Here is a 25,823-nt window from a genome sequence, read left to right as displayed (position 1 = left end):
TTCCAGAAACACTATATTTCTTGTATATTTTCAGTGATATAATTAACGCCACAAATATCTAAAGCAAGTAGAAATACGCTCCTCACATTCATAAAAAAATGCTACGTCAATTAATTGCAGTGGATGGGGTGGGTTTGCTGTGTTAAGACTAAGGTTTATGCATACCGGCTGCTACACTCCTTACCCTGTTCAACACATCTCGTTGGCAGCCAAGGTAAAGATGAGGAAGAATGCGAGTTGGGCCAGTGTTGGTTACAGGCAAGCACGGCTGGGAAATGCTTGTAGGCACTAGAATGGATTTTCCTTCACACAGGCCAGAGAAGTTGGATGAAAATGTGGCAAATCCACCTAAAGAACACATCAAAAACAGACAAATTATCAGTGAATGTGAAAACCTCAGCAGTTGTGAAAGTGACAAAGGACAAAAACCAGGTACAAAACTCACATAGTCAAAGATGATGGTATTTTCTCTCCCATCCCAGTGTGCTTGATTATTTGTATTGAGCATAATGAGTTACAGATTCTACTGTATACCTATTGGCTGTTCACAGAGCCCATCTGAACAAATGACAACCAATCCTATATAAGGACTAGAGTCCTTGGTTAATTTTGTTTTAAACTCTTTTCTTCCCTCCCCAAACAATTGTGCAATGTACTCTCTCTATTCTAGAGGATGGGCTGGAGATTTGTTCCCAAGCCATTTCCAATCATAGTCACCATGAAGTGCATGGGGGAAATGTATTTAATTTATGTAGCCGATGAGCAGTTAGATTTTTTTTAACAAAAGAAAGTCAATTTGTATTGGTTTGTTGCTCTGCATTAAATATCACCATTCTAAGAGAGTCTCTGCTATCTTCTTGACTCAGACTTGGGGTTATTAGCCCTAGATTTATTTTGTTTGCTCTCTACCTCCCGCCATAGAAGTTCCTGACTCACTGAGCGCAAACCACTCTATGGCACGATGAACTGGGAAATAAAAGAACTGCATAATCACACCGTCCCAATTTTTAAAATGATGTATCACTGCTGTTTATAGTGAAGACTTGCTGTTGGTCAGATTGAGTACGTGTGCTGCATGCCATTTCTGCATTTTTTTCATTTGTTGCTTGAGGGAAAAATCGCATTACGTAAAAGTTACGCATTACGCTTTTTAACCCACCACGACCAACAGGAACGGAGTTTAGAAGCTATTAAAATTGAACGATTTGACATAGTGCCGGCCGCCATTTTAACTGCTCACTTCATTTAGGTGTCTGAGGCATCTGTCAGAAGCAGGTGGGTGCCTCATGATACATGCAAATCGTGGGTCCTATAGGACCCTAATGTTTATTGTATTCGTTCATGGGATGTGAGCATCACTGGCAAGGCCAGCATTTAATGCCCATCCCCAATTGCCATTGAGAAGGTGGTGGTGAGCTGCCTTCTTGAACCACTGAATTTAACTGGACAGGTCAAAAACCCCATTCAGTGGCCAACCCATTGAATAAAACCCCACAGGATTACATTCAGGCAATGACTCACTGGAAGTACTATTTAAAGGAGCACTCAGCTGTAGCACTCAGATCATAGGGACCTGTGCACTGTTATGTTTACTAGATTTCCAAGGGATTTTTGAACTTGGAGATTGTTGTGTATCACTTTTTGCCTTATTGAGCCAGATTACGTTCTCACGGCTTATCATAGCTGCCATTTTTGGTTCATTGCTTTGGAAGGAGGAACAGTTGGATGAAGAGTAGCAACAGAAGCCGCCTCAACATCCAGGAAGAGCAGCAGATGGGCCTGTTAGAAGACAGTAGGTGAGCGGGGGGGGGGGGGGGGGGGGCGGCTGCTCATGTATGGCCTTACCCAGCCCACATAGGTCATTACTTTCCTGGATACCTTGGAGGAGCAGTGCATCAGGAGGCTGTGCTTCATCAGACAGGCTGCTGCTAATCTATGCAGCCTTCAGTAACAGGACCTGCTGTCTGTTGGACACGAAGCCATGTTGTGTCAAAGTCACCAACGCTCTTAACTTTGCTGACACAGGCTCCTTCCAGGCTGTTATTTGCCAGGCCCAACAAATACAACCTTTCCCATGGATGGGATTATGAAAGCGCTCTGGGATTTGAAGCAGTGGCTGGTTGCCCTCGTGTCCAGGCCGTTATAGACATAAGAACATAAGAATTAGGAACAGGAGTAGGCCATCTAGCCCCTCGAGCCTGCTCCGCCATTCAATAAGATCATGGCTGATCTGGCCGTGGACTCAGCTCCACTTACCCGCCCGCTCCCCGTAACCCTTAATTCCCTTATTGGTTAAAAATCTATCTATCTGTGACTTGAATACATTCAATGAGCTAGCCTCAACTGCTTCCTTGGGCAGAGAATTCCACAAATTCACAACCCTCTGGGAGAAGAAATTCCTTCTCAATTCGGTTTTAAATTGGCTCCCCCATATTTTGAGGCTATGCCCCCTAGTTCTAGTCTCCCCAACCATTGGAAACAACCTCTCCGCCTCTATCTTGTCTATCCCTTTCATTATTTTAAATGTTTCTATAAGATCACCCCTCATCCTTCTGAACTCCAACGAGTAAAGACCCAGTCTACTCAATCTATCATCATAAGGTAACCCCCTCATCTCCGGAATCAGCCTAGTGAATCGTCTCTGTACCCTCTAAAGCCAGTATATCCTTCCTTAAGTAAGGTGACCAAAACTGCACGCAGTACTCCAGGTGCAGCCTTACCAATACCCTATACAGTTGCAGCAGGACCTCCCTGCTTTTGTACTCCATCCCTCTCGCAATGAAGGCCAACATTCCATTCGCCTTCCTAATTACCTGCTGCACCTGCAAACTAACTTTTTGGGATTCATGCACAAGGTCCCTTCCCTTTTATAGGGGGCACTGGGGAAAAATTGTGATTTTAGTGCCCCAAAAAAAACAAAAAAAAAAGAAAAACACAAAAAAAAAGGGGGGAAAAAAAGGGCCTTGTAAATGTCTGGAGTGTCACCCAGGTCGGGTGGCACCGTTTAATGTTTTATGTTTTGCAGGTGAACTCCAAAAAGAGTTTCATGCACAAGGACTCAAGCACGTGGGGAGATCCCGTCCGAACTGACCCCCGTCCGGACGGAATTCCTCATCGGCGCCAAACCCCGGAACCTCCCTCGGGGGCCGGCGCCTCACAACTTGAGCCGCCTCGGGGAAATCCCCTCCGTGCCTTTCAGTTCCGCGCGGAGGGGTTTCCTGTACGGGCTGCTCCTGCACACCCTCAACTTTGCCATCCTCGCCGGCCGTCCGGACACGCCATGGCGTACCATCTTGCCGTCCGGAGGAGGCGGGGGTCCCCGATGGAGGGCACTCTACGCGTGGGTCCTCCCACTATTCATCGGGGACTTGGCCTGGAGGGTGGTGCACGGAGCAGTGCCGTGCAACAAATTTTTAAGCCGGTTCACGGACTCCCAGGCCGCCTGCAATTTCTGCGGTCTGGAAGAGTCCGTGTTCCATGTTTTTATGGAATGCACAAGGTTGCAGCCCCTGTTTTATTATTTGAAGGGGCTGCTCCTGAAATTCTGGCTGCACTTCAGTCCCACTCTCCTGATCTTTGGGCACCCTGTGCGGAGGGGAGCGGGTAGGTCCGAAGGCCTCCTCGTAGGACTGCTCCTGGGCACGGCCAAGGGTGCCATCAGTCGGTCCAGGCAGCGGGCGGTCGAGGGGGTCGTTCAACCTGACTGCCTGCCTCTCTTCCGCTCTTACATCCGGTCCAGGGTGTCCTTGGAGATGGAGCACGCGGTGTCCACCGGTACGCTCGCGGCCTTCCGCGAGAGGTGGGCACCGGAGGGACTGGAGTGCATCATCACGCCCGGCAACCAAATTTTAATTTGATTTTACGTTTTAAAGTTTAATTTGTTTTAATTGTCGGTGCTTTTAGTGTCCCCTTCCCTTTTATAGGGGGCACCGGAGAAATTGTGATTTTAGTGCCCAAAAAAAAAATAAAAACAAAAAACAAAAAACAAAAAACACAAAAAAACCAAAAAAAGGAAAAAAGGGCCTTGTAAATGTCTGGTGTGTCACCCAGGTCGGGTGGCACAGTTTAATGTTTATGTTTTGCAGGTAGACTCTAAAAGAGTTTCATGCACAAGGACCCCCAGGTCCCTCTGCACCTCAGCATGTTGCAATTTCTCCCCATTCAAATAATATGAATTGATTGCATATTAATGCTTGATTGCACTACTCTGACTAGCACGTGGCACTGGTAGCAATCCCGAGATTACTACTTTTGAGATCCTACTTTTTAAATTTAGCTCCTAGCTCCTTAAATTCGTCTCATAGGACCTCATCCCTTTTTTTACTTATGTCGTTGGTACCAATGTGCACCACGACAACTGGCTGTTCTCCCTCCCTTTTTAGAATGTCCTGCACCCGCTCCGGCACTTATGTAGCTATCAAGGCACCAGAGGACCAGTTAGCAGCTTTCATCAGTGGGAAGGGCTATCACTCAATTAATGCCCAGTTGGTCTGTGATTACCGCAGAAGGATCATACAAGTCTGTACCAGTTTCACAGCAGCCGTCACAAAGCCGTCATCCTGCGACATTCACCAATCTGCCACCCATAATTCCACCCTCTAACCAACGCAAGTAGGAAGTCAAGAGCTGTTTAGTGCAGTTACAAATACTTCATGTGATGCCTTGGGTTATTGAACAACACAATGCACTGATACACAAGAAGCAGTGTGAGAGCTACAACTTGAATTACTAACTCCACATATTAATTAAAACTGAAAGGAGCGGTCAGATTTTACTGTTTATTCCTGTTCTGTTGGCATCTACTTAGAAACCAGGAGCTAATTGTAGATAACAAATTTCCTATTTAAACACAAGACATTCTCTTGTTGAAGTTGCATACTTTCAGTAGTGAACAGAGAAAAGCAAATGCATCAGATACATGAGAAAACACAGCTCCCTTTATTCTGGAGTAACCAACTTTAAATTGTCTCCATCACTGCCCTGAAAATGCGCAGAGATGTGTTATATTACACATTTTTTTGCTCATCGAATTCTGAACTTCAATCTTGGTTGAAAAGATTGGTAATTCAGAAGAGTTTGGTGTTGGCTCAGATCTCCTATAAACAACCACCTTTCCTTTGCAAAAAGGGGCATAGAAACATAGAAAATAGGTGCAGGAGTAGGCCATTCGGCCCTTCGAGCCTGCACCACCATTCAATAAAATCATGGCTGATCATTCACCTCAGTACCCCTTTCCTGCTTTCTCTCCATACCCCTTGATCCCTTTAGCTGTAAGGGCCATATCTAACTCCCTCTTGAATATATCCAATGAACTGGCATCAACAACTCTCTGCAGTAGGGAATTCCACAGGTTAACAACTCTGAGTGAAGAAGTTTCTCCTCATATCAGTCCTAAATGGCTTACCCCTTATCCTTAGACTGTGTCCCCTTGTTCTGGACTTCCCCAACATCGGGAACATTCTTCCTGCATCTAAACTGTCCAGTCCCATCAGAATCTTATATGTTTCTATGAGATCCCCTCTCATCCTTCTAAACTCCAGTGAATACAGGCCCAGTTGATCCAGTCTCTCCTCATATGTCAGTCCAGCCATCCCGGGAATCAGTCTGGTGAACCTTCGCTGCACTCCCTCAATAGCAAGAATGCCCTTCCTCAGATTAGGAGACCAAAACTGAACCCAATATTCCAGGTGAGGCCTCACCAACGACCTGTACAACTGCAGTAAGACCTCCCTGCTCCTATACTCAAATCCCCTAGCTATAAAGGCCAACATACCATTTGCCTTCTTCATCGCCTGCTGTACCTGCATGCCAACTTTCAATGACTGATGAACCATGCCATGTACCAGGTCTCGTTGCACTTTCCCTTTTCCTAATCTGCCGCCATTCAGATAATATTCTGCCTTCGTGTTTTTGCCCCCCAAGTGGATAACTTCACATTTATCTACGTTATACTGCATCTGCCATGCATTTGCCCACTCACCTAACCTGTCCGAGTCACCCTGCAGCCTCTTAGCGTCCTCCTCACAGCTCACACCGCCACCCAGCTTAGTGTCATCTGCAAACTTGCAGATATTACACTCAATTCCTTCATCCAAATCATTAATGTATATTGTAAATAGCTGGGGTTCCAGCACTGAGCCCTGCGGCACCTCACTAGTCACTGCCTGCCATTCTGAAAAGGACCCGACTCTCTGCTTCCTGTCTGCCAACCAGTTCTTTATACACATCAGTACATTACCCCCAATATCATGTGCTTTAATTTTGCACACCAATCTCTTGTGTGGGACCTTGTCGAAAGCCTTTTGAAAGTCCAAATACACCACATTCACTGATTCTCCCTTGTCCACTCTACTAGTTACATCCTCAAAATATTCCAGAAGATTCGTCAAGCATGATTTCCCTTTCACAAATCCATGTTGACTTGGACCGATCATGTCACTGCTTTCCAAATGCGCTGCTATTTCATCTTTAATAATTGATTCCAACATTTTCCTCACTACTGATGTCAGGCTAACCGATCTATAATTACCCGTTTTCTCTCTCCCTCCTTTCTCAAAAGGTGGCGTTACATTAGGTACCCTCCAGTTCATAGGAACTGATCCAGAGTCGATAAGACTGTTGGAAAATGATCACCAATGCATTCACTATTTCTAGGGCCACTTCCTTAAGTACTCTGGGATGCAGACTATCAGGCCCCGGGGATTTATCAGCCTTCAATCCCATCAATTTCCCTAACACAATTTCCCACCAAATAAGGATATCATTCAGTTCCTCCTTCTCACTAGACCCTCGGTCCCCTAGTACTTCCAGAAGTTTATTTGTGTCTTCCTTCATGAAGACAGAACCAAAGTATTTGTTCAACTGGTCTGCCATTTCTTTGTTCCCCATTATAAATTCACCTGAATATGACTGCAAAGGACCTACTTTTGTCTTAGTACAGTACTTATTATAACTCATATGTTATATTTTGAGATTGTAATCAGATTTTGTGTGTTAGCTCACAAATACAGGACACATTAATCAGCATTTTCTACCAATTAATATAATTCCTGTCCCCTAAAGGCCTTTTTGAAAATCATGAATTCACACAAACTAGGGATCTGGATGAGATCAGATCAGTTTTGCCTCAATCAGCTGTAAGGTGAAGTGAGGTTCAGCAATAGAAATACAAGTATGAGGGTTACATGTGTCCTTCCCGCTTTTACTCTCAGGCTACCTATAAAATAACAATTTGCAATGTATGCTGCAGGCAAATCCTCATGGACTAACAGGCCAAATATACAGCAAAAATAAATTGACAAATGTATAAAAAGATACAAAATTACAGCCATCCAAATTATAGAAGTCCCATCATATCAATGATAACATTAAAAACTAGAAATTGGGTTTCCGTTCAGTGGGTAAACATAACATCTAATGTGGCCCTGACTCGTACAGACTAGCAAGGTTCCAGGTTTAATCTGCAGCCTGTGCTAAGTTATGTAATTTCATCCAGGCAACAATTAGGGTGCTATATTTGGCTTCGATGTCCCCAGGCTTGTGTGGGGGTAGGGAAGGAGCAGAAAGAGGGAATCAGCCTCTATTCCTGCTCCTAGTTATTATCCAATGACCTCTGCTAGAAATGCGTGTGTAACTTAAGGCAAAAAGCGACTGTAAGATGTACTTACCCAAGCTTCATAAAATATAAGCTTTTAAGATAAAGACTGAAGAACAGGGAAGAATGTACTTTTTTTTTGTTTCATCTGTCCCCCGCTCCTACTCATGCCTATTTGCCACCAGTGTTGCACTAGCAAAATCTGATCAAAACCAAAGGAAGACCAGTGACCAAACTCAGGAGATGAAGATTCAAGGCAGGAATAAGAGATACTGAACTAGTGAACCATGCTATTTCACCAGCGACCATCAACAGTAAACAATCCTCCAGTGTTTGGCTAGTTTGAGATCAAATTTAAACAGTGTCCAGATTATGTACTAGATGGTAAAATAAAATACCCCAAATTACAATTCTCAGTCCAACACAAGCCTGTAACGGCCCAGTTCAGATCAATTTGTGATTTGAAATCCATTTTGAAGCCAAGTCCAAAACAAAACAAGAGGTTTACCCATTGTGGAGGTTACTTCTCAAATTAAGGTCGAAACATCAGCAACACCATTGTACTCACTAGTGTTATTCTGGTATCAATACACATATCGTTTAATCATTCCTCCTCCATTGCCATGGTGATGATGGGATAAATTATTCATGTGGCATGAGTCATGAGCCACATTTTGTACAAACATTTAGTTCTGTATCACTAACACGTTTAAATCCCATCGCATTTTGCCCACAATTCATACATTTCAACATGTGAACATAAGTACATAAGAACATAAGAATTAGGAACAGGAGTAGGCCATCTAGCCCCTCGAGCCTGCCCCGCCATTCAATAAGATCATGGCTGATCTGGTCGTGGACTCAGCTCCACTTACCCGCCCTCTCCCCGTAACCCTTAATTCCCTTATTGGTGTGGTTCACTTATTTTTTTAATTATAAAAGTTTAAAGTTTAACGTCTATGAATATCTTTACTTTCCTGCTCTGCATATTACATAGCTTTCCAGAGCCCTTCTTAAGGCCTCAAGAACAGATGTTCATTTGCATTTAACAGAAATAACAACAAAGCAGCATGCGCCAACAGTCTGAAGAAGTGGTTATTGTAATGCAAATCAGGTTACTTCAGTCAGGAGCTTATGCATCTTGGATCTTTTTGTTGGTCATCTATTAATAATTTAAAACATTTTTACATTAAAAGCACATTTGCCACGTGGTTCAGTCTTTGTTGGCTGCACGTAGTAATGAAAATGGACCACCATTAAGAGAACTGGTGACATTCCAGACCCATGAAAACATGTCCACGAGCCTGCTATTATAAGGCTTTCCGTTACAACAGTAGTGCACAGAGGTTACTCTCTCAAAACATGAACACAAAGGTAATTTTTAAACAGTAGTAAGCATGAGGTCAGTAAACCATTAATTTAGCTCCTTCACTATATTCCCCGCAGTACAACAAATCCGCTTTACATTACAAACGCTACTTGTATTTATATAGTGCCGTTAATGTGTGAAGGCCCTTCATAAACAGAGGTGGCTATTGAATCTAGGGGACAATCAAACAAACTACTTATCCTGCGTGGTGTTGAGTTTTTTGAGTGTTGTTGCAGCTGCACTCATCCAGGTGACCAAGTATTCCATCACACCCACAACATGAACCTTGTAGATAGTGGAAAGATACCAGGGAGGAAGGCAGGGAGTGGGGTAAGGAGGTCAACCACTTGTTGCAACTATCATGTTGATATGGCTGGTCCAGGATGTTGACTTGGCAATGTTGGTGCCACTGAAGGTTAAGGGAAGTTGGCCAGGCTTTGGCTTGTTGGAAATGGTTATTGCTTGGTATTTATGTGGCATGAATGCTACCCACCACTTGTCCAGGTCCTGCTATAGGCTGACATTGGCTGCTGTATTATCAGAAGAATTGTAAAAGAAGCTGAATACAATAGAATCACCAGTGAATAGCATCACCCCAACCTTATGACTGATGAAAGGTTAATGAATGAAGCTGCTGAAAACGGATGGGCCACGGTTGTTTACTGAGGAACTCCACCTGTGAATTCTTGCGGCTACGATGATTGGCAGTCATCTTCCTGTACGTCAGCTATGACTCCAGGAATTGAAACATTTCCCCCATGGACCTCAGTTTGAATAGAGCTGCTTAGTGTCATAATTGGTCAATTAATACCTTGATATTGAGAGCAGCTGCCTCGCTTCTGGCATTCAGTGCTTGTGTCCATGTATGGATCGAGGCTGTGACAAAGTCAGGATCTGAATAGTTCTGACAGGACCCGACCTGAGTATCATTGAGCAGGTTATTGGTGAGTAGGTGTTGTTTGATGGCACTATTGATTACTTCTTCCATCACTTTGCTGATGATTAGGAGGAGGTTGATAGGGTGATCATTGGCCTGGTTTGAGTTGTTGTATTTTTGTGGTTAGGACATACCTGGGCAATTTCCAGACTGTCAGCTAGATGTTAGTGTCATTGTGGCACTTGAACAGCTTGGTGGTCCAAATAATTTTATATAAAATAGATATATTTAAATACAAATTATAAATTCTAATTGTCATTTCATACAATTTCATGAATTATTAGATTTATACATTGCATACATTTAATTGTATTTTACTCATTTTAATATATTACATTTATCTCTTATGTATGCAATATATTGTACATTCTGTGTATGTATTTCTAAATCTCATCGATTCTATTTCTAATTATTAGGTAATCAGGTGCAACAGTAGCTCACTGATACATGTTTTAAAAACTGTAGGCCATAAAGGGCACATATTTATTCATTTATTTAACTCTGAGTCAAGGATATATGCATTCAGTTGGGTTTCGTTTAGTTTATTAATCTGTTGAACCATACCACAGGAGATCCATTAGTTTGTGTCTAACAATTACTTGTGGTATTTTTAAAGTGCATTTGTAATAATTAAAATGCAAGATTGATCAGATATTTTCCTATTTTGAATCCAGGATGACATCAAACACACAATAAAGCAATGTCGTTATCCTAATTACCTCAAAATGTTCTCAAGTTCCAAGCTTCAAAGTCAGAGTACCCGCTTGGGTCTCTCTTATATGGTTTAGTCAGACTAGGACAGAATGCAATCTGTTTTCAAATGAACATGGCTGTAACCAGCTTACACAGAAACCACAGCTTCATATACTTATTACTAAACACTCTGCTCATATTTTCAGAACGGCGATTTAGGAACTAAAAAATAATTTACTTACAATGACATCTCACTATATTGACTGTCTGGTAGCCAAATACAGATGATATAAATACTAACAATAAAAATAAACCAATATTTGTTTTAAATTACTATGTACACCAATATTTTCACTGTACAACCAGGATTCTCTACACTTCTAATTGTGAACAGGAAGTGGTGGCATTGGATTGGAATATGGCTCAATTTTACCTTGGAAAAAAGAGTCAATAACCTAATTCTTTTAATTACATGACAGAGAGTGCTATTTAATGTTGAAAACTAATTGATAAACTAGTCATTAAAATTTCTGCAGGGTGGTAGGGAGTACTGTTAACATGCTATTTATGGCTCAGTGGTATAGATTGGAGTGCCAAGCAGCATTTAGAGGTTGGAGGGAATATCAAAGTGGAAGGCCATTTTTAAGTGGCCTGTGATACCTCCTAATGTCTGCCTGTCAATGTCCTAGGGGGAGTGTTTGCTAGTGCTGTTGGGGAGGAGTTAAACTAATATTGCAGGGGGATGGGAACCTATACAGGGAGACAGAGGGAGACAAAAATGAGGCAAAAGCAAAAGACAGAAAGGAGATGAGGAAAAGTGGAGGGCAGAGAAACCCAAGGCAAAGAACAAAAAGGGCCACTGTACAGCAAAATTCTAGAAGGACAAAGGGTGTTAAAAAAGCAAGCCTGAAGGCTTTGTGTCTTAATGCAAGGAGTATCCGCAATAACGTGGATGAATTAACTGTGCAAATAGATGTTAACAAATATGATGTGATTGGGATTACGGAGACGTGGCTCCAGGATGATCAGGGCTGGGAACTCAACATCCAGGGGTATTCAACATTCAGGAAGGATAGAATAAAAGGAAAAGGAGGTGGGGTAGCATTGCTGGTTAAAGAGATTAATGCAATAGTTAGGAAAGACATTAGCTTGGATGATGTGGAATCTATATGGGTAGAGCTGCAGAACACCAAAGGGCAAAAATCGTTAGTGGGAGTTGTGTACAGACCTCCAAACAGTAGTAGTGATGTTGGGGAGGGCATCAAACAGGACATTAGGAGTGCATGCAATAAAGGTGCAGCAGTTATAATGGGTGACTTTAATATGCACATAGATTGGGCGAGCCAAACTGGAAGCAATACGGTGGAGGAGGATTTCCTGGAATGCATAAGGGATGGTTTTCTAGACCAATATGTCGAGGAACCAACTAGGGGGGAGGCCATCTTAGACTGGGTGTTGTGTAATGAGAGAGGATTAATTAGCAATCTCATTGTGCGAGGCCCCTTGGGGAAGAGTGACCATAATATGGTGGAATTCTGCATTAGGATGGAGAATGAAACAGTTAATTCAGAGACCATGGTCCAGAACTTAAAGAAGGGTAACTTTGAAGGTATGAGGCATGAATTGGCTAAGATAGATTGGCTAATGATACTTAAGGGGTTGACTGTGGATGGGCAATGGCAGACATTTAGAGACCGCATGGATGAATTACAACAATTGTACATTCCTGTCTGGCGTAAAAATAAAAAAGGGAAGGTGGCTCAACCGTGGCTATCTAGGGAAATCAGGGATAGTATTAAAGCCAAGGAAATGGCATACAAATTGGCCAGAAATAGCAGCGAACCTGGGGACTGGGAGAAATTTAGAACTCAGCAGAGGAGGACAAAGGGTTTGATTAGGGCAGGGAAAATGGAGTACGAGAAGAAGCTTGCAGGGAACATTAAGGCGGATTGCAAAAGTTTCTATAGGTATGTAAAGAGAAAGAGGTTAGTAAAGACAAACGTAGGTCCCCTGCAGTCAGAATCAGGGGAAGTCATAACGGGGAACAAAGAAATAGCAGACCAATTGAACAAGTACTTTGGTTCAGTATTCACTAAGGAGGACACAAACAACCTTCCGGATATAAAAGTGGTCAGAGGGTCTATTAAGAAGGAGGAACTGAGGGAAATCTTTATTAGTCGGGAAATTGTGTTGGGGAAATTGATGGGATTGAAGGCCGATAAATCCCCAGGGCCTGATGGACTGCATCCCAGAGTACTTAAGGAGGTGGCCTTGGAAATAGCGGATGCATTGACAGTCATTTTCCAACATTCCATTGACTCTGGATCAGTTCTTATCAAGTGGAGGGTAGCCAATGTAACCCCACTTTTTAAAAAAGGAGGGAGAGAGAAAGCAGGGAATTATAGACCGGTCAGCCTGACCTCAGTAGTGGGTAAAATGATGGAATCAATTATTAAGGATGTCATAGCAGCGCATTTGGAAAATGGTGACATGATAGGTCCAAGTCAGCATGGATTTGTGAAAGGGAGATCATGCTTGACAAATCTTCTGGAATTTTTTGAGGGTGTTTCCAATAAAGTGGACAAAGGAGTACCAGTTGATGTGGTATATTTGGACTTTCAGAAGGCTTTCGACAAGGTCCCACACAGGAGATTATGTGCAAAGTTAAAGCACATGGGATTGGGGGTAGTGTGCTGACGTGGATTGAGAACTGGTTGTCAGACAGGAAGCAAAGAGTAGGAGTAAATGGGTACTTTTCGGAATGGCAGGCAGTGACTAGTGGGGTACCGCAGGGTTCTGTGCTGGGGCCCCAGCTGTTTACATTGTACATTAATGATTTAGACGAGGGGATTAAATGTAGTATCTCCAAATTTGCGGATGACACTAAGTTGGGTGGCAGTGTGAGCTGCGAGGAGGATGCTATGAGGCTACAGAGTGACTTGGATAGGTTAGGTGAGTGGGCAAATGCGTGGCAGATGAAGTATAATGTGGATAAATGTGAGGTTATCCACTTTGGTGGTAAAAACAGAGAGACAGACTATTATCTGAATGGTGACAGATTAGGAAAAGGGAAGGTGCAACGAGACCTGGGTGTCATGGTACATCAGTCATTGAAGGTTTGCATGCAGGTACAGCAGGCGGTTAAGAAAGCAAATGGCATGTTGGCCTTCATAGCGAGGGGATTTGAGTACAGGGGCAGGGAGGTGTTGCTACAGTTGTACAGGGCCTTGGTGAGGCCACACCTGGAGTATTGTGTACAGTTTTGGTCTCCTAACTTGAGGAAGGACATTCTTGCTATTGAGGGAGTGCAGCGAAGATTCACCAGACTGATTCCCGGGATGGTGGGACTGACCTATCAAGAAAGACTGGATCAACTGGGCTTGTATTCACTGGAGTTCAGAAGAGTGAGAGGGGACCTCATAGAAACGTTTAAAATTCTGACGGGTTTGGACAGGTTGGATGCAGGAAGAATGTTCCCAATGTTGGGGAAGTCCAGAACCAGGGGTCACAGTCTAAGGATAAGGGGTAAGCCATTTAGGACCGAGATAAGAAGAAACTTCTTCACCCAGAGAGTGGTGAACCTGTGGAATTCTCTACCACAGGAAGTAGTTGAGGCCAATTCACTAAATATATTCAAAAGGGAGTTAGATGAAGTCCTTACTACTCGGGGGATCAAGGGGTATGGCGTGAAAGCAGGAAGTGGGTACTGAAGTTTCATGTTCAGCCATGAACTCATTGAATGGCGGTGCAGGCTAGAAGGGCTGAATGGCCTGCTCCTGCACCTATTTTCTATGTTTCTATGTTTCTATCAACATATGATTGAAAGCAGACTGTGTGCTCTCACTCCTGATGCAGACTTCAAGGCAGAAGGACAAAGTAGAGGAGGATTAAAAACTAGAAGTGAGAAAGTTAGCATAAACGCCAACAAACATAAAGTAAAAATGTCACTTCATTTACATATTCACAAATCATGGTGTATTGTTGGTAAAGTAATAAAGACTCAGTTTGTAGCAGAATCATTTTGCTGTCTGGCTTTATATGTATCAAGATCCACGGCGTGGCCCTGGACAATGTGGACCACTTTCCATCCCTCGGGAGCCTATTATCAGCAAGGGCAGACATTGACGACGAGGTTCAACACCGCCTCCAGTGCGCCAGCGCAGCCTTCGGCTGCCTGAGGAAGAGAGTGTTCAAAGATCAGGCCCTCAAATCTGGCACCAAGCTTATGGTCTAGAGGGCTGTAGTGATACCCGCCCTCCTGTATGGCTCAGAGACGTGGACCATTATACAGTAGACACCTGAAATTGCTGGAGAAATACCACCAGTGATGTCTCCGCAAGATCCTGCAAATTCCCTGGGAGGACAGACACACCAATGTCAGTATTCTCGATCAGGCCAACATCCCCAGCATTGAAGCACTGACCACACTCTACCAGCTCTGTTGGGCGGGTCACATTTTTGTCAGACATGCAAACAGACTCCCAAAGCAAGTGCTCTATTTGGAGCACCTACACGGCAAGCGAGCCCCAGGTGGGCAGAGGAAACATTTCAAGGACACCCTCAAAGCCTCTTTGATTAAGTGCAACATCCCCACCGACACATGGGAGTCCCTGGCCAAAGACGAGGAAGTGCATCCGGGAGGACGCTGAGCACTTCGAGTCTCGTCGCCGAGAGCATGCAGAAAACAAGCGCAGGCAGCGGAAGGAGCGTGCGGCAAACCAGACTCTCCACCCAACCGTTCCTCCAACGACGGTCTGTCCCACCTGTGACAGAGACTGTAATTCCCGTATTGGACTGTACAGTCACCTGAGAACTCACTTTTAGAGTGGAAGCAAGTCTTCCTCGATTTCGAGGGACTGCCTATGATGATGTATACTAAATGTTGGGCAACTGTAGAATAAGTCTGTATTCTAAGATTTGTCAGCAACCTTTACATTACATAAATACAAAATCAAAATACTGTGGATGTTGGAAATCTGAAATAAAACCAGAAAATACGAGGAATACTCAGCAAGTCGGGCAGCATCTGTGGAGAGGGAAATAGAGTTAACGTTTTAGGTCGATGATCTTTCGCCAAAACTGGAAAAAGTTAGGAGATGTAACAAGTTTTAAGCAAGTACAGAGGCAGGGAAAGGGGGAAGGGGAAGAAAGAACAAAAAGGGATAGAGTGGAAGGTAGGAGAGATTAAATGACAAAAGGGATGATGGTGCGAGGCAAAAGGAGATGGTAATGGTACAAGTGAAGAAACAAAAGATGGGTCCAGAGGAGGTGAAAATGTCAATATCGGAATCATCAGCAACAGCTGCTGTCCGAAAAAATAGGGCAAAGGTTATGATGTGAAATTGTGACCTGAATATTGAGTCCGTAAGGCTGTAAAGTGCCCAATAGAGGGATGAGGTGCTGTTCCTCGAGTTTACATTGAAATTACATAAAATCATCTGACAAAAGATCAACTAAAAGGGCCAGAAAACCAAACTTACTTTTATTAACTACAGTGAATCCATCATTATTGACTTGATATAAATAGAGCCAATGTGCTCCTGAAAATTTCTGCTGGACCTATTAAGCTAGAAAGATTGAATTTATCTTTGCAGCCTATTTTTCAGGACCAGATGTGGGCTGAGAGCATTAAACCGAGTGAAGAAACGTATAGGCTACACACAGTATCGGATTTCTTCCACTTTCCATGCACCTATAGGCTCCCTAAGAAACAAAGCCAAATCTATGATAAATGTCAGTGGGAGCCATTGGGAACAAGATCAAGACTGCACAAACTCCAATCATTTTGAAAAGCCATCACAGAGAGGAGATGTTCATTCCATTTGTATGGAATGAATTCAAACCCAGGTTTCAGAGGTGAGAAAAGGATAATGCTCAAATACATTGGCCTAAAAATTAGGCCATTCAACAGCCGCTATTTTGGTGAGAGCTTTAGCACTGCCGATAGCAGCGCAGGCCCATGACATGTAAATGAAGAGAGGGTGACATGTATGCCGACTTGTCACCTCAGCGAACTTTGAGCTGAATTCAATGCTGGGTCCTAAACTTGCTCTGAAAACAAAGTAATCAGCAGCCTAAAAGAGACGCTGTTGGCACCTCTTAAAGGGACGCACACATCTTTTAGGTACATTTGCATTTAAGCTTTTGGACTGGTTTGGTTTTTAATTGAAGTTATGGCTTGGTGTAATACATGATAAAAAGTTTCTAAGTGTGCAGGGAGTGCTGCTGGATTCTTGTAAGGCCTCAGATGGTAAAGGAAAGCCTCAGAGAAGAAAATACTGAAAATACTTAGCAGGTCAGGCAGCAACCGTGGAGAGAGAGCAACAGAGTTCATGTCTCGGGTCAAGACGCTACCTGACCTGCTGAGTATTTCCAGCATTTTATGCTTTTATTCCAGGTTTACAGCATCTGCTCGCACGGGAAGTGGAAGACGTGGAAGTAGAAGAGGTGGAAGTAACCCAGACAGTCTGTTTCTGGCCGGTATATCCAGGATGGAATGATCCACCTGCGGTACCAGTGACCACAACTCCAATTCCCCTTTCAACATTAGTCCCACACTTTACCTTCCCTCTGTTACTGACCATCACATCGTCCTCTTGGCCACAATGCTGAAATAAAAGCCACTACAAGTCAAACTTTCCAATCCAACTTTATACATTTATCCATCCAATATGACATCAAGAAATCAACTCATCACCCTTATGCATTCTCTTAGTGACTGTCTTATGTGTGCCTTTGCCTATCCTACTGATGTCACACAGTGCTATCCCAGTGGCTGCAGCATCGCTGGTGGAAGGCTGCTAACTTTCAGTGGGGGAACACTGCAAATGGCCTTGCTGGTCAACCTTGAGGAGCTGGTGGCTGGGAGTGTGAAATTGAGTGACTGTGTTTCTTCTTCTTCACTCACCTCTCCCTCTTCTTGGTCACCTACTGATTAGGCATGCTGCATTTCTTGGATATGTGAAATGAGGAAGGCACAAGGGTGGAGATGTGGTGAGGGGAGGGGGGGAAAGCAAGAGGTGCATTAGAGAAGGAGGATAACGTATGAGGAAACCAACATCTTGTATTTTGTCAGCCCCGCTGCTGGCCAGGGACTCAGCCTTTGCCCTGCCAAGAATGGCCTGCACCTTCTTCTCCAAGGGGGTGATATGAAGCTAGGAATGGGCGGTGAGCCTTAAGTTTGGTACAGATTGTTGGTAGGTGAGTGATTGTGGGGGGGGCGGGTGGGAGTCATGAATTGAGCAGTGTGTGAGGCTAGTGGTGCAGTTGGGAGGAGACGGTTTTTGAAGATGCATTCACTGACCTTGACCACTGGTCAGACATCATGAAGCTTCTTTGGCACTGGAGTCAGGTAATGTGAGTGACACTGCTGGCAGCGACTGCCTCGGTTATCTGGTCCCACTTCCTTCTTTCTGGAGGGTTCCTGTGGTTGGAGTACATCTCTTGCAGTGTTGACCCCCTGCACAAAGCTGGAGTGCTGCGTGCGAGACCCTAGGTACCCTTTCCAAGGCTTGCTATGCCATTTGTGTTAGTGTTGAAGAACATTTCCCATTTTTTTTTAGAATTTAGCTTTAAGAGCTGAAGACTCCCATTTAGGAATTCTTTTTTAATGTTAGTTTTTTTCTCAGAAAACAGTTGAGCAATAAAGGCTAAAAAGGTTGCCTGTTTTTTTACATGATTTTTTTTCCATTTCAGAAGGCATTGCCCCTTCCAACAATGCGTTCTGAAATGACAGCCTTGCTTTCAGAGCAGGCTGTTCTAGCTGAATGATGCTTCATTCGGGTCTCCTGCCAGGATAAACGCCACCAGGACGGCGTTGCATGGTGAGTTTAGCACTGGGCTAATTAACAGCACCAATTTTACAGTCCTGCCAATGCCACCCTTTTCGACGACCGTTAACAACAGCCCGCGATGCCACCTGCAGCTTTTGTGACATTCACGAATTTCTAGGCCATAGTGCCATCCAGTCTCTTCAGTCGAACATCCTTTGACAGCATGGTTTCTATGTGGGGATTTTGTCATTCCATTTTTAAAAGCTGTCGTTATTGAAAAAGGAAAATTGATCCAAACTATACACATTAACACAATTGTCATTGGTGATCACAAGTACCAAGATAACATTTATTTCTGGGCACGAATAATGAAAAAGTCTTTTCACAAAAACAAAAGGCAGCTTCGCCTTCACCTCAGATTTTCTGGCCTAAAAATCGATTTGTATAAAACATTTTGAGAGCAGTGATCACAGCTGAGACATTACACTTAGTGTAAAATACAACTGAACAATCTTTAGAAAAATTTTAGAAAAATTACAAAAGAAACCCAATTACCTGGTGACTTTGCCTTCAAATAACCTGTCTTTTCCCAAGGAGTAAAGTCAAGCAGTTGCCAGTTTAGAGAAATTGTCAACAATAGTATATAATTGACCTAGGGACCTAAGCTAACCACTGACCACTTTGCCACAGAAAACCTGAGCAGTGGCTTTTAAAGTTCGCAGCTAAACATTACGGTGAGGCAGTCTGCCTCTCTTCCCCCCCCCCGTTCCACCCCACACAGATCTGCATCAGGCAGAGGCACCAAGCAACTCAAGAATGTACTTTATTGTTTTCCAGTCTGCTCAGGGGAAATTGCCTTCCCACATGCTAAAGAGATGCAAATGAGGGAAAATAACATTTTGAGATGCAGAATAAGTAATTAAAGACATGGCACATGGTAAGTGGAGCATGGTTTGGAGGAATACGTGACTTTGGACCTATAGTTCCCAAAGCTCTCCACCACGGGTTTTCCTCGTGTCATGTCGGAGTCGCTGTAGACTAATTAATAGAGACCGATTGCTATTAGTCAACAACTTCATTATCATTGTACTGTGCAACTACCGGAATGGTAGAAGGCAAACAAGATCGACCTTGGTCTGTTTTTGTCTAGCAATCGCTGTTCTTATAACCTCTGCCACGTTGAGGTAGGGCGACAGAGCTTTGCTCTGATTCATTGGCTGTAGGCCTGCATAAATCTGTCTATAACCTGCTGCATTTGTTCTTTAGCATGTAGGTAGCTCTGTGTAGTAGCATACATTATCCTAGGCTATGTCTGGTGCTACTGCTGGCACACCCTGCTACACATTGTACTGACCCAGGCTTGGTCAAGGAGTGAGATGTGCCAGGCCATGAGTTACAGATTGTGATGGTATACAATTCTGCTGCTGCTGATAGTCCTTAGCACCGAATGGATGCTCAGTTTTGGGCTGCTGGCCCACTTAACATGGTGAAAGGAAAAGGCAGGAAAGGGTAGGAAGATAAGCAGGCAGGAAAAGACGCAAGGACAAAGAAAATAACATCTGTTGTATTGATTAGTTCAGCCATGGAATTGAGCAAAATAATTTTATATAAACATTTAACGTAAGTGATAAATTGCATTAAATACTTAACAGACAGATGGCCAGAATTAATAAATAACTGAAAATGAGGTCTGTTGCCAGTATGGTAATTACACTGAAATGAAAAGTAGATTGCAAACTCATAGCATCCCAAAATGCTTACAGAACACCAATGGAGGGAACAATCCAGACAATTAAGACCGAAATCTACAAAAAATGTTTTTACCTGGTCCCTCAGCAGTTTCAGAATTTTCCCAGAGCAAATATTTAACATTGCAAGGCTATTAAAACCTCAAGAAATAAATTCCCACCATGTATTTGTAGCAAACCGTCTTTCCTTCAGTTTTTTCCCTTATCCCCTCAGACTGCACACTTAAGGGCAGATGAGAAAGACTATGGCTGGAATTTTGCCTATCTAGGCGGGTCCAGTGCAGGCAGTGCCCATGACAGGCCATGACACTGCTGCTGAAAACGACTCTCCCTTAATAGGGCCGATTAAGCCCGCTCTGCGCATTACCTGGCATAATTAAATGGTGCGGGTTTGGTGACATCATCGATGACACATTTTAAGCTGGGATCTTTAAAGGGACCATGGCCACATTGGATTTGAATGTCAATGTAACATAGCGCTGTCAGTGCACTACTGCATTGGAGTGCTGCAAACACTGACAATGACTGCACAGAGGCAGAGGCCTGCACCCAGGTATTCTGATGACCCCCTCCATATGCATGTGGGAGGGGGGGGGGAGGAGGAGGAGGAGTCAGGAGCATGCAGGGCAGTCCTCTTCCAAAGGGTGGAAAAGACCTCCACAGGACCCCAAAACAGCCTTGTTGGTGTTTGCAGAGGAAGTTACCAGCAGGGATGTGGTCAGGAAGAACTGGGTGCAGTGCTGCAATCGTTTCAATGATCTCATTGGATCAGGAAATGTAAAAAGCCACACTCACCTTCATCCTGCTGTGGCTCTCATCACATCCCCATCACTCTGCCTTCCCAACTCTACTCCTGCACATCCTTATTCACAATAACATACCTTGCACATCCACCCATCCCTCTCCATTTACATTATCACATCCCCATCCAACTAACACACAAGGAGGCCACTTGGCACTGGTACCCCACTCCATCATAGTCACCCTCTAAAGAGCTAACCCATCCATTCCTTACACTCATTCTATCACTCTCACTCAAACTTCTCTTCTTTCCCTCCTTGCAGGAAAAGAGAGCCCACAATAAAAGAGGGGGAGGGAGAGAACCGGAAGTGGCCGCCCGTCATTTGCAAATCTTACAACAGCAGGGGAGGCTGCTTTAGACATATCCGGAGTCGCCGAGCAGCTGGAGGTGGGAGACGGAGATAGGGAGACATCTCAGCAACCTGATGACAAAATTAGAGAGACTGCAGAATGCTGTGGGACAGAAGGATCTGGGTGTCCTCGTACATGAATCACAAAGAGTTAGCACGCAGGTACAGCAAGTAATTAGGAAGAGAAATGGAATGTTGGCCTTTATTGTAAGGGGGGTGGAGTATAAAAAGCAGGGAAGTCTTGCTACAACTGTACAGGACCACACCTAGAGTACTGCGTACAGTTTTGGTCTCCCTTATTTAAGGAAGAATATAACTTGCACTGGAGGCAATTCAGAGACAATTCACTAGATTGATTCCCGAGATGAAAGGGTTGCCTTATGCGAAAAAGTTGAGCAGGTTGGGCCGATACTCATTGGAGTTTAGAAGAATGAGAGGTGATCTTATTGAAAAGTGTAAGATTCTGAGGGGATTTGACAGGGTAGATGCCGAGAGGATGTTTCCCCTCATGGCGGAATCTAGAACTAGGAGGCATAGTTTCAGAATAAGGGGTCACCCATTTAAGATGGAGATGAGGAGGAATTTCTTCTCTCAGAGGATCGTGAATCTTTGGAATTCTCGACCCCAGAGAGCTGTGGAGGCTGAGTCATTGAATATATATTCAAGGCGGAGATAGACAGATTTTTGAACAACAGGGAGTCAAGGATTATGGGGAACAGGCAGGAAAATTGAGTTGAGGCCAAAATTAGATCAGCCATGATCTCATTGAATAGTGGAGCAGGCTCGAGGGGCCAAATGGCCTACTCCTGCTCCTATTTATGTTTTTATATATCAAACAGTTACATGGTATACATCAGTCACTCATATGGGGACTGATGTCAGCAGCCACCGAATGGTCATCATGTGCATAATGGTATCTGTATTCATTCTTCATATGACTTATCTAACTCATCTATTTACTTTTTCACAAGTCCAGGTGGAAGAGGAAGATGACTCCTCAGAGGAACCCCCAGCCTCTGAGGATGCACCGTCACCAGCCATAAGCGCACCCAGCACCAACGCAGACACCCACACCTGGGTGAGTCCCACCTGACAGAGTAGTGTTGTCACCTGGTGTCTCACAACTCACAAGTGAGCACGAGCAGATGGTGGAGATGGGGACAGCAGTGGAGAGGATGCCAGAGGGCGCAGGACGTGGCCGAGCTCTGCTCAGCTGCATGAAGCAGTTGAGCCTCAGGGCTATCAAGAAAGAGCGCAATCCTGGAGGTGCAGGAAGAAGTGCAGGGGGCTCCAACAGGTTTTGCAAGCGCAATATCTGCAAATGTTCAGAGAATGGAGGAGTACATCTCCAACATGAGCAACACCGTGTCACAGGCAATAGTGACTGTAGGCTCCTCCAGGAAAGGATGCTCACCTGCATGGAGCAGCTAGTGCGTCTCTCACAGGAGACTTGGTTTCTATGGAGAATAGATGACTATCTATGGAAGAAAGATGGCAGAGGCTCATAGACGACCTCTCTAGGAGGGATATCACCATAGATGTGAGTCCTCATGGCCCCACTGTTGTGCAGCAAGGTGCTCTCGAGCTCCTTGGCAGCAGGAAAGTGAGCAGGCTGCCTCTACCTCTGCTGAAGCCACAGAGCTAGCACCTTATAGAAGTACACAGATGAGAAAGATGACACACGAGTAGATTCACAAGGGTATTATCCAACGTTTATGTAAAGTTTCCATTAATGTGCTGTCAAACATAAATGTCTTTATTTTCACCACTTTCCGGTCTTGGACAGATTTGTGTGCACCATTGGAAGTGGCTTAGTGAGCTGCAGTGAATAGTGAGACATAATGGTACCCCCCGCAATGGTGATGAGTGTGAAATGAATGGCTTGGGCATTGTAGGGATGCTTTATGGTGTTGGTGTGGGGTGGTGCCAACCTGGTGCATCATGTGGCAGCCATATGGGTGTAGAGCATCAAGTGAAGTAAATCTGGCCATGATGAGGCCATCCCTGGCCTCCCAAGCAGAAATGCGCTCAGGTGCAGTATCGGGTGGTTGCAGAGAAGATTGGTGATGTTGTGTTGGTGCTGCTGGTGTGCCTGGTGCTGCTGTTGTTGGGACTCATCGTGGTCAGATTCTGAGGAACAAGGTGAGACAGTATAAATGGCAGCCATGCTAATGGAATAGGTGGCAGGTGAAATAGAGATGACAGAAGCAATCTGTCAATGCTGAGAGAGTTCTTCCAATGAGGTGACACTGGATGGAGACTTTGCTGGAAAGACTGCAACCTGCAGAATCTGTGCTGGGAATGCAATGAGAAACAACTTCTGCCTGAGGAAAGTGATCATCTGTCAGATGGGAGCTTTAAAAGTACATTTGATGCCGTCAACTAATCAGCTGGAGCAATGGCCACTGATCTCCCGCCTCAGGTTGACAGATGTGGTTCCAGAGCAGCGTGTTTCCCGTGGCCATGCAGTTAAATTTAAAAGGCAAGGTTAAAACCACTCTTAAGAGTCTGACAACTAGCTACTAATAATTTAGTTGGGTCAGGTCCGTGCTGACAGACGCGCCTGGGGGAAAAGACGTGTGGGAGCAGGATACACAAGAACACAAGAATTAGGAACAGGAGTAGGCCATCTAACCCCTCGAGCCTGCTCCGCCATTCAATAAGATCATGGCTGATCTGGCCATGGACTCAGCTCCACTTACCATTCCGCTCCCCGTAACCCTTAATTCCCTTATTGGTTAAAAATCTATCTATCTGTGACTTGAATACATTCAATGAGCTAGCCTCAACTGTTTCCTTGGGCAGAGAATTCCACAGATTCACAACTCTCTGGGAGAAGAAATTCCTTCTCAACTCGGTTTTAAATTGGCTCCCCTGTATTTTGAGGCTGTGCCCCCTAGTTCTAGTCTCCCCGACCAGTGGAAACAACCTCTCCGACTCTATTTTGTCTATCCCTTTCATTATTTTAAATGTTTCGATAAGATCACCCCTCATCCTTCTGAACTCCAACGAGTAAAGACCCAGTCTACTCAATCTATCATCATAAGGTAACCCCCTCATCTCCGAATCAGCCTAGTGAATCGTCTCTGTACCCCCTCCAAAGCCAGTATATCCTTCCTTAAGTAAGGTGACTAAAACTGCACGCAGTACTCCAGGTGCGACCTTACCAATACCCTGTACAGTTGCAGCAGGACCTCCCTGCTTTTGTACTCCATCCCTCTCGCAATGAAGGCCAACATTCCATTCACCTTCCTGATTACCTGCTGCACCTGCAAACTAACTTTTTGGGATTCATGCACAAGGGCCCCCAGGTCCCTCTGCACCTCAGCATGACAGCGGGTTTCTGACCCGCTCCCAAAAATAACTTTCCCACATGACCCACCTCCAATTGCACCCACTACCATTCTGGACAATTTGCTGGACTATGCCTCCCAGGCCTCCAACAATCCTACTCCCAACGAGCTACTGGAAATTTATGTTATGGAATATGTACAAATGGCTCATGTGAAACATAAACACTGGCACAGACCAGTTGAGCCGAATGGCCTTTTTCTATGCTGTAAATTCTATGTAATTCTATGAAACTGAGCTAGGTTCAAAATTATACATTTCTCAAAGTTCAAAATCCAAGATGGCATTGAGTGGGGCTCTGGACTGAGACAATCGCAAGAGAAGAACTCAGATTCTATCAGGAACAATGTGCCATGACTTGTTGCTAAGCGTGTCAGCAAATGTTCACAAACTAACTTGCATTAATTCATGAAATCGTTAGAAAAAAACAACTACAGGTTGAACCTCCCTTATCCGGAACCACCTTTTGTCCAGAACCATTCCTGGCCACCGAGTGGGGCATACGCAGAACTCCAACATGAACAAACCGAAGCCCTTCTTCGTTGCCGACTCCCGCAATCGCTGGCCTGACCCCGCTATCCACCGTGCCACCCCCCCCCCAATGATCTTTCTACCGCACTCCCAGCCCCAATATCCCCTTGCTCAGTACGTGTACCATTCAATTTAATGTGACCTCCCCTCATCCGGATTTTTCCGGAACAGGCCAGGTCTCGATGGTGCCGGATAGGGGAAATTCAATCTGTACAACTAACCACATTAGCTCCAGTGAAAGATCTTATTTATTGCTCTTGCTGAGATGATAGAGTTGAATAAGGTAAAAGATGCTATGCTGACCAAACTTCCCCAGGAGCTGGGGAATTTCATCTGCCATCCATCAACTGACTGAACAGCTCACATTTATATGGTTATAAATGTTGGTTATTAATATTGTTTTTTGGGCAGTTTACGCTCCAGATTTGCATGTGGTAACTGGTCTGAGGTTTTGAACATTACAGACACCATTCTATCTGGGATGAATCTAGGTACAAAAAACTGATAATATATTCGGGGCATAATTTCCCCTTTTTCTAGCCCAGTTAACGCATCCAGGGGGCGTTAATAGGGTGCAATGAATTTACCGCCCGGGCAAAAGGGGTGATAGCGCCTCCCGGGAAATTGCCCTGGAGGTTTGGGGGCGGCGATGTCCCAGTAGCGCCGCGTCCCGAGCC

General features: G+C 44.4%; 2 protein-coding genes across 2 annotated transcripts in view; one reads left to right on the top strand and one right to left on the bottom strand.

Moving 5' to 3' along the window:
- Positions 1 to 25,823, bottom strand: part of dusp16 (dual specificity phosphatase 16) — a 109,969-nt gene that overhangs the window by 11,020 nt on the left and 73,126 nt on the right. The window contains exon 4 of the mRNA XM_070900410.1: positions 185 to 348. Within this exon, the coding sequence (XP_070756511.1) occupies positions 185 to 348 (164 nt within the window). The remainder of the gene's footprint in view (positions 1 to 184; positions 349 to 25,823) is intronic.
- borcs5 (BLOC-1 related complex subunit 5) overlaps positions 1 to 25,823 on the top strand; it is a 164,844-nt gene that overhangs the window by 135,820 nt on the left and 3,201 nt on the right. The window lies entirely within an intron of this gene.

This window comes from Pristiophorus japonicus, chromosome 15 (assembly GCF_044704955.1).
Source record: "Pristiophorus japonicus isolate sPriJap1 chromosome 15, sPriJap1.hap1, whole genome shotgun sequence".
In the NCBI taxonomy this organism is placed as follows: Eukaryota; Metazoa; Chordata; class Chondrichthyes; family Pristiophoridae; genus Pristiophorus; species Pristiophorus japonicus.
The sequence above is the reverse complement of the archived record's forward strand: the minus strand, read 5'-3'. Positions and strand labels throughout refer to the sequence as shown.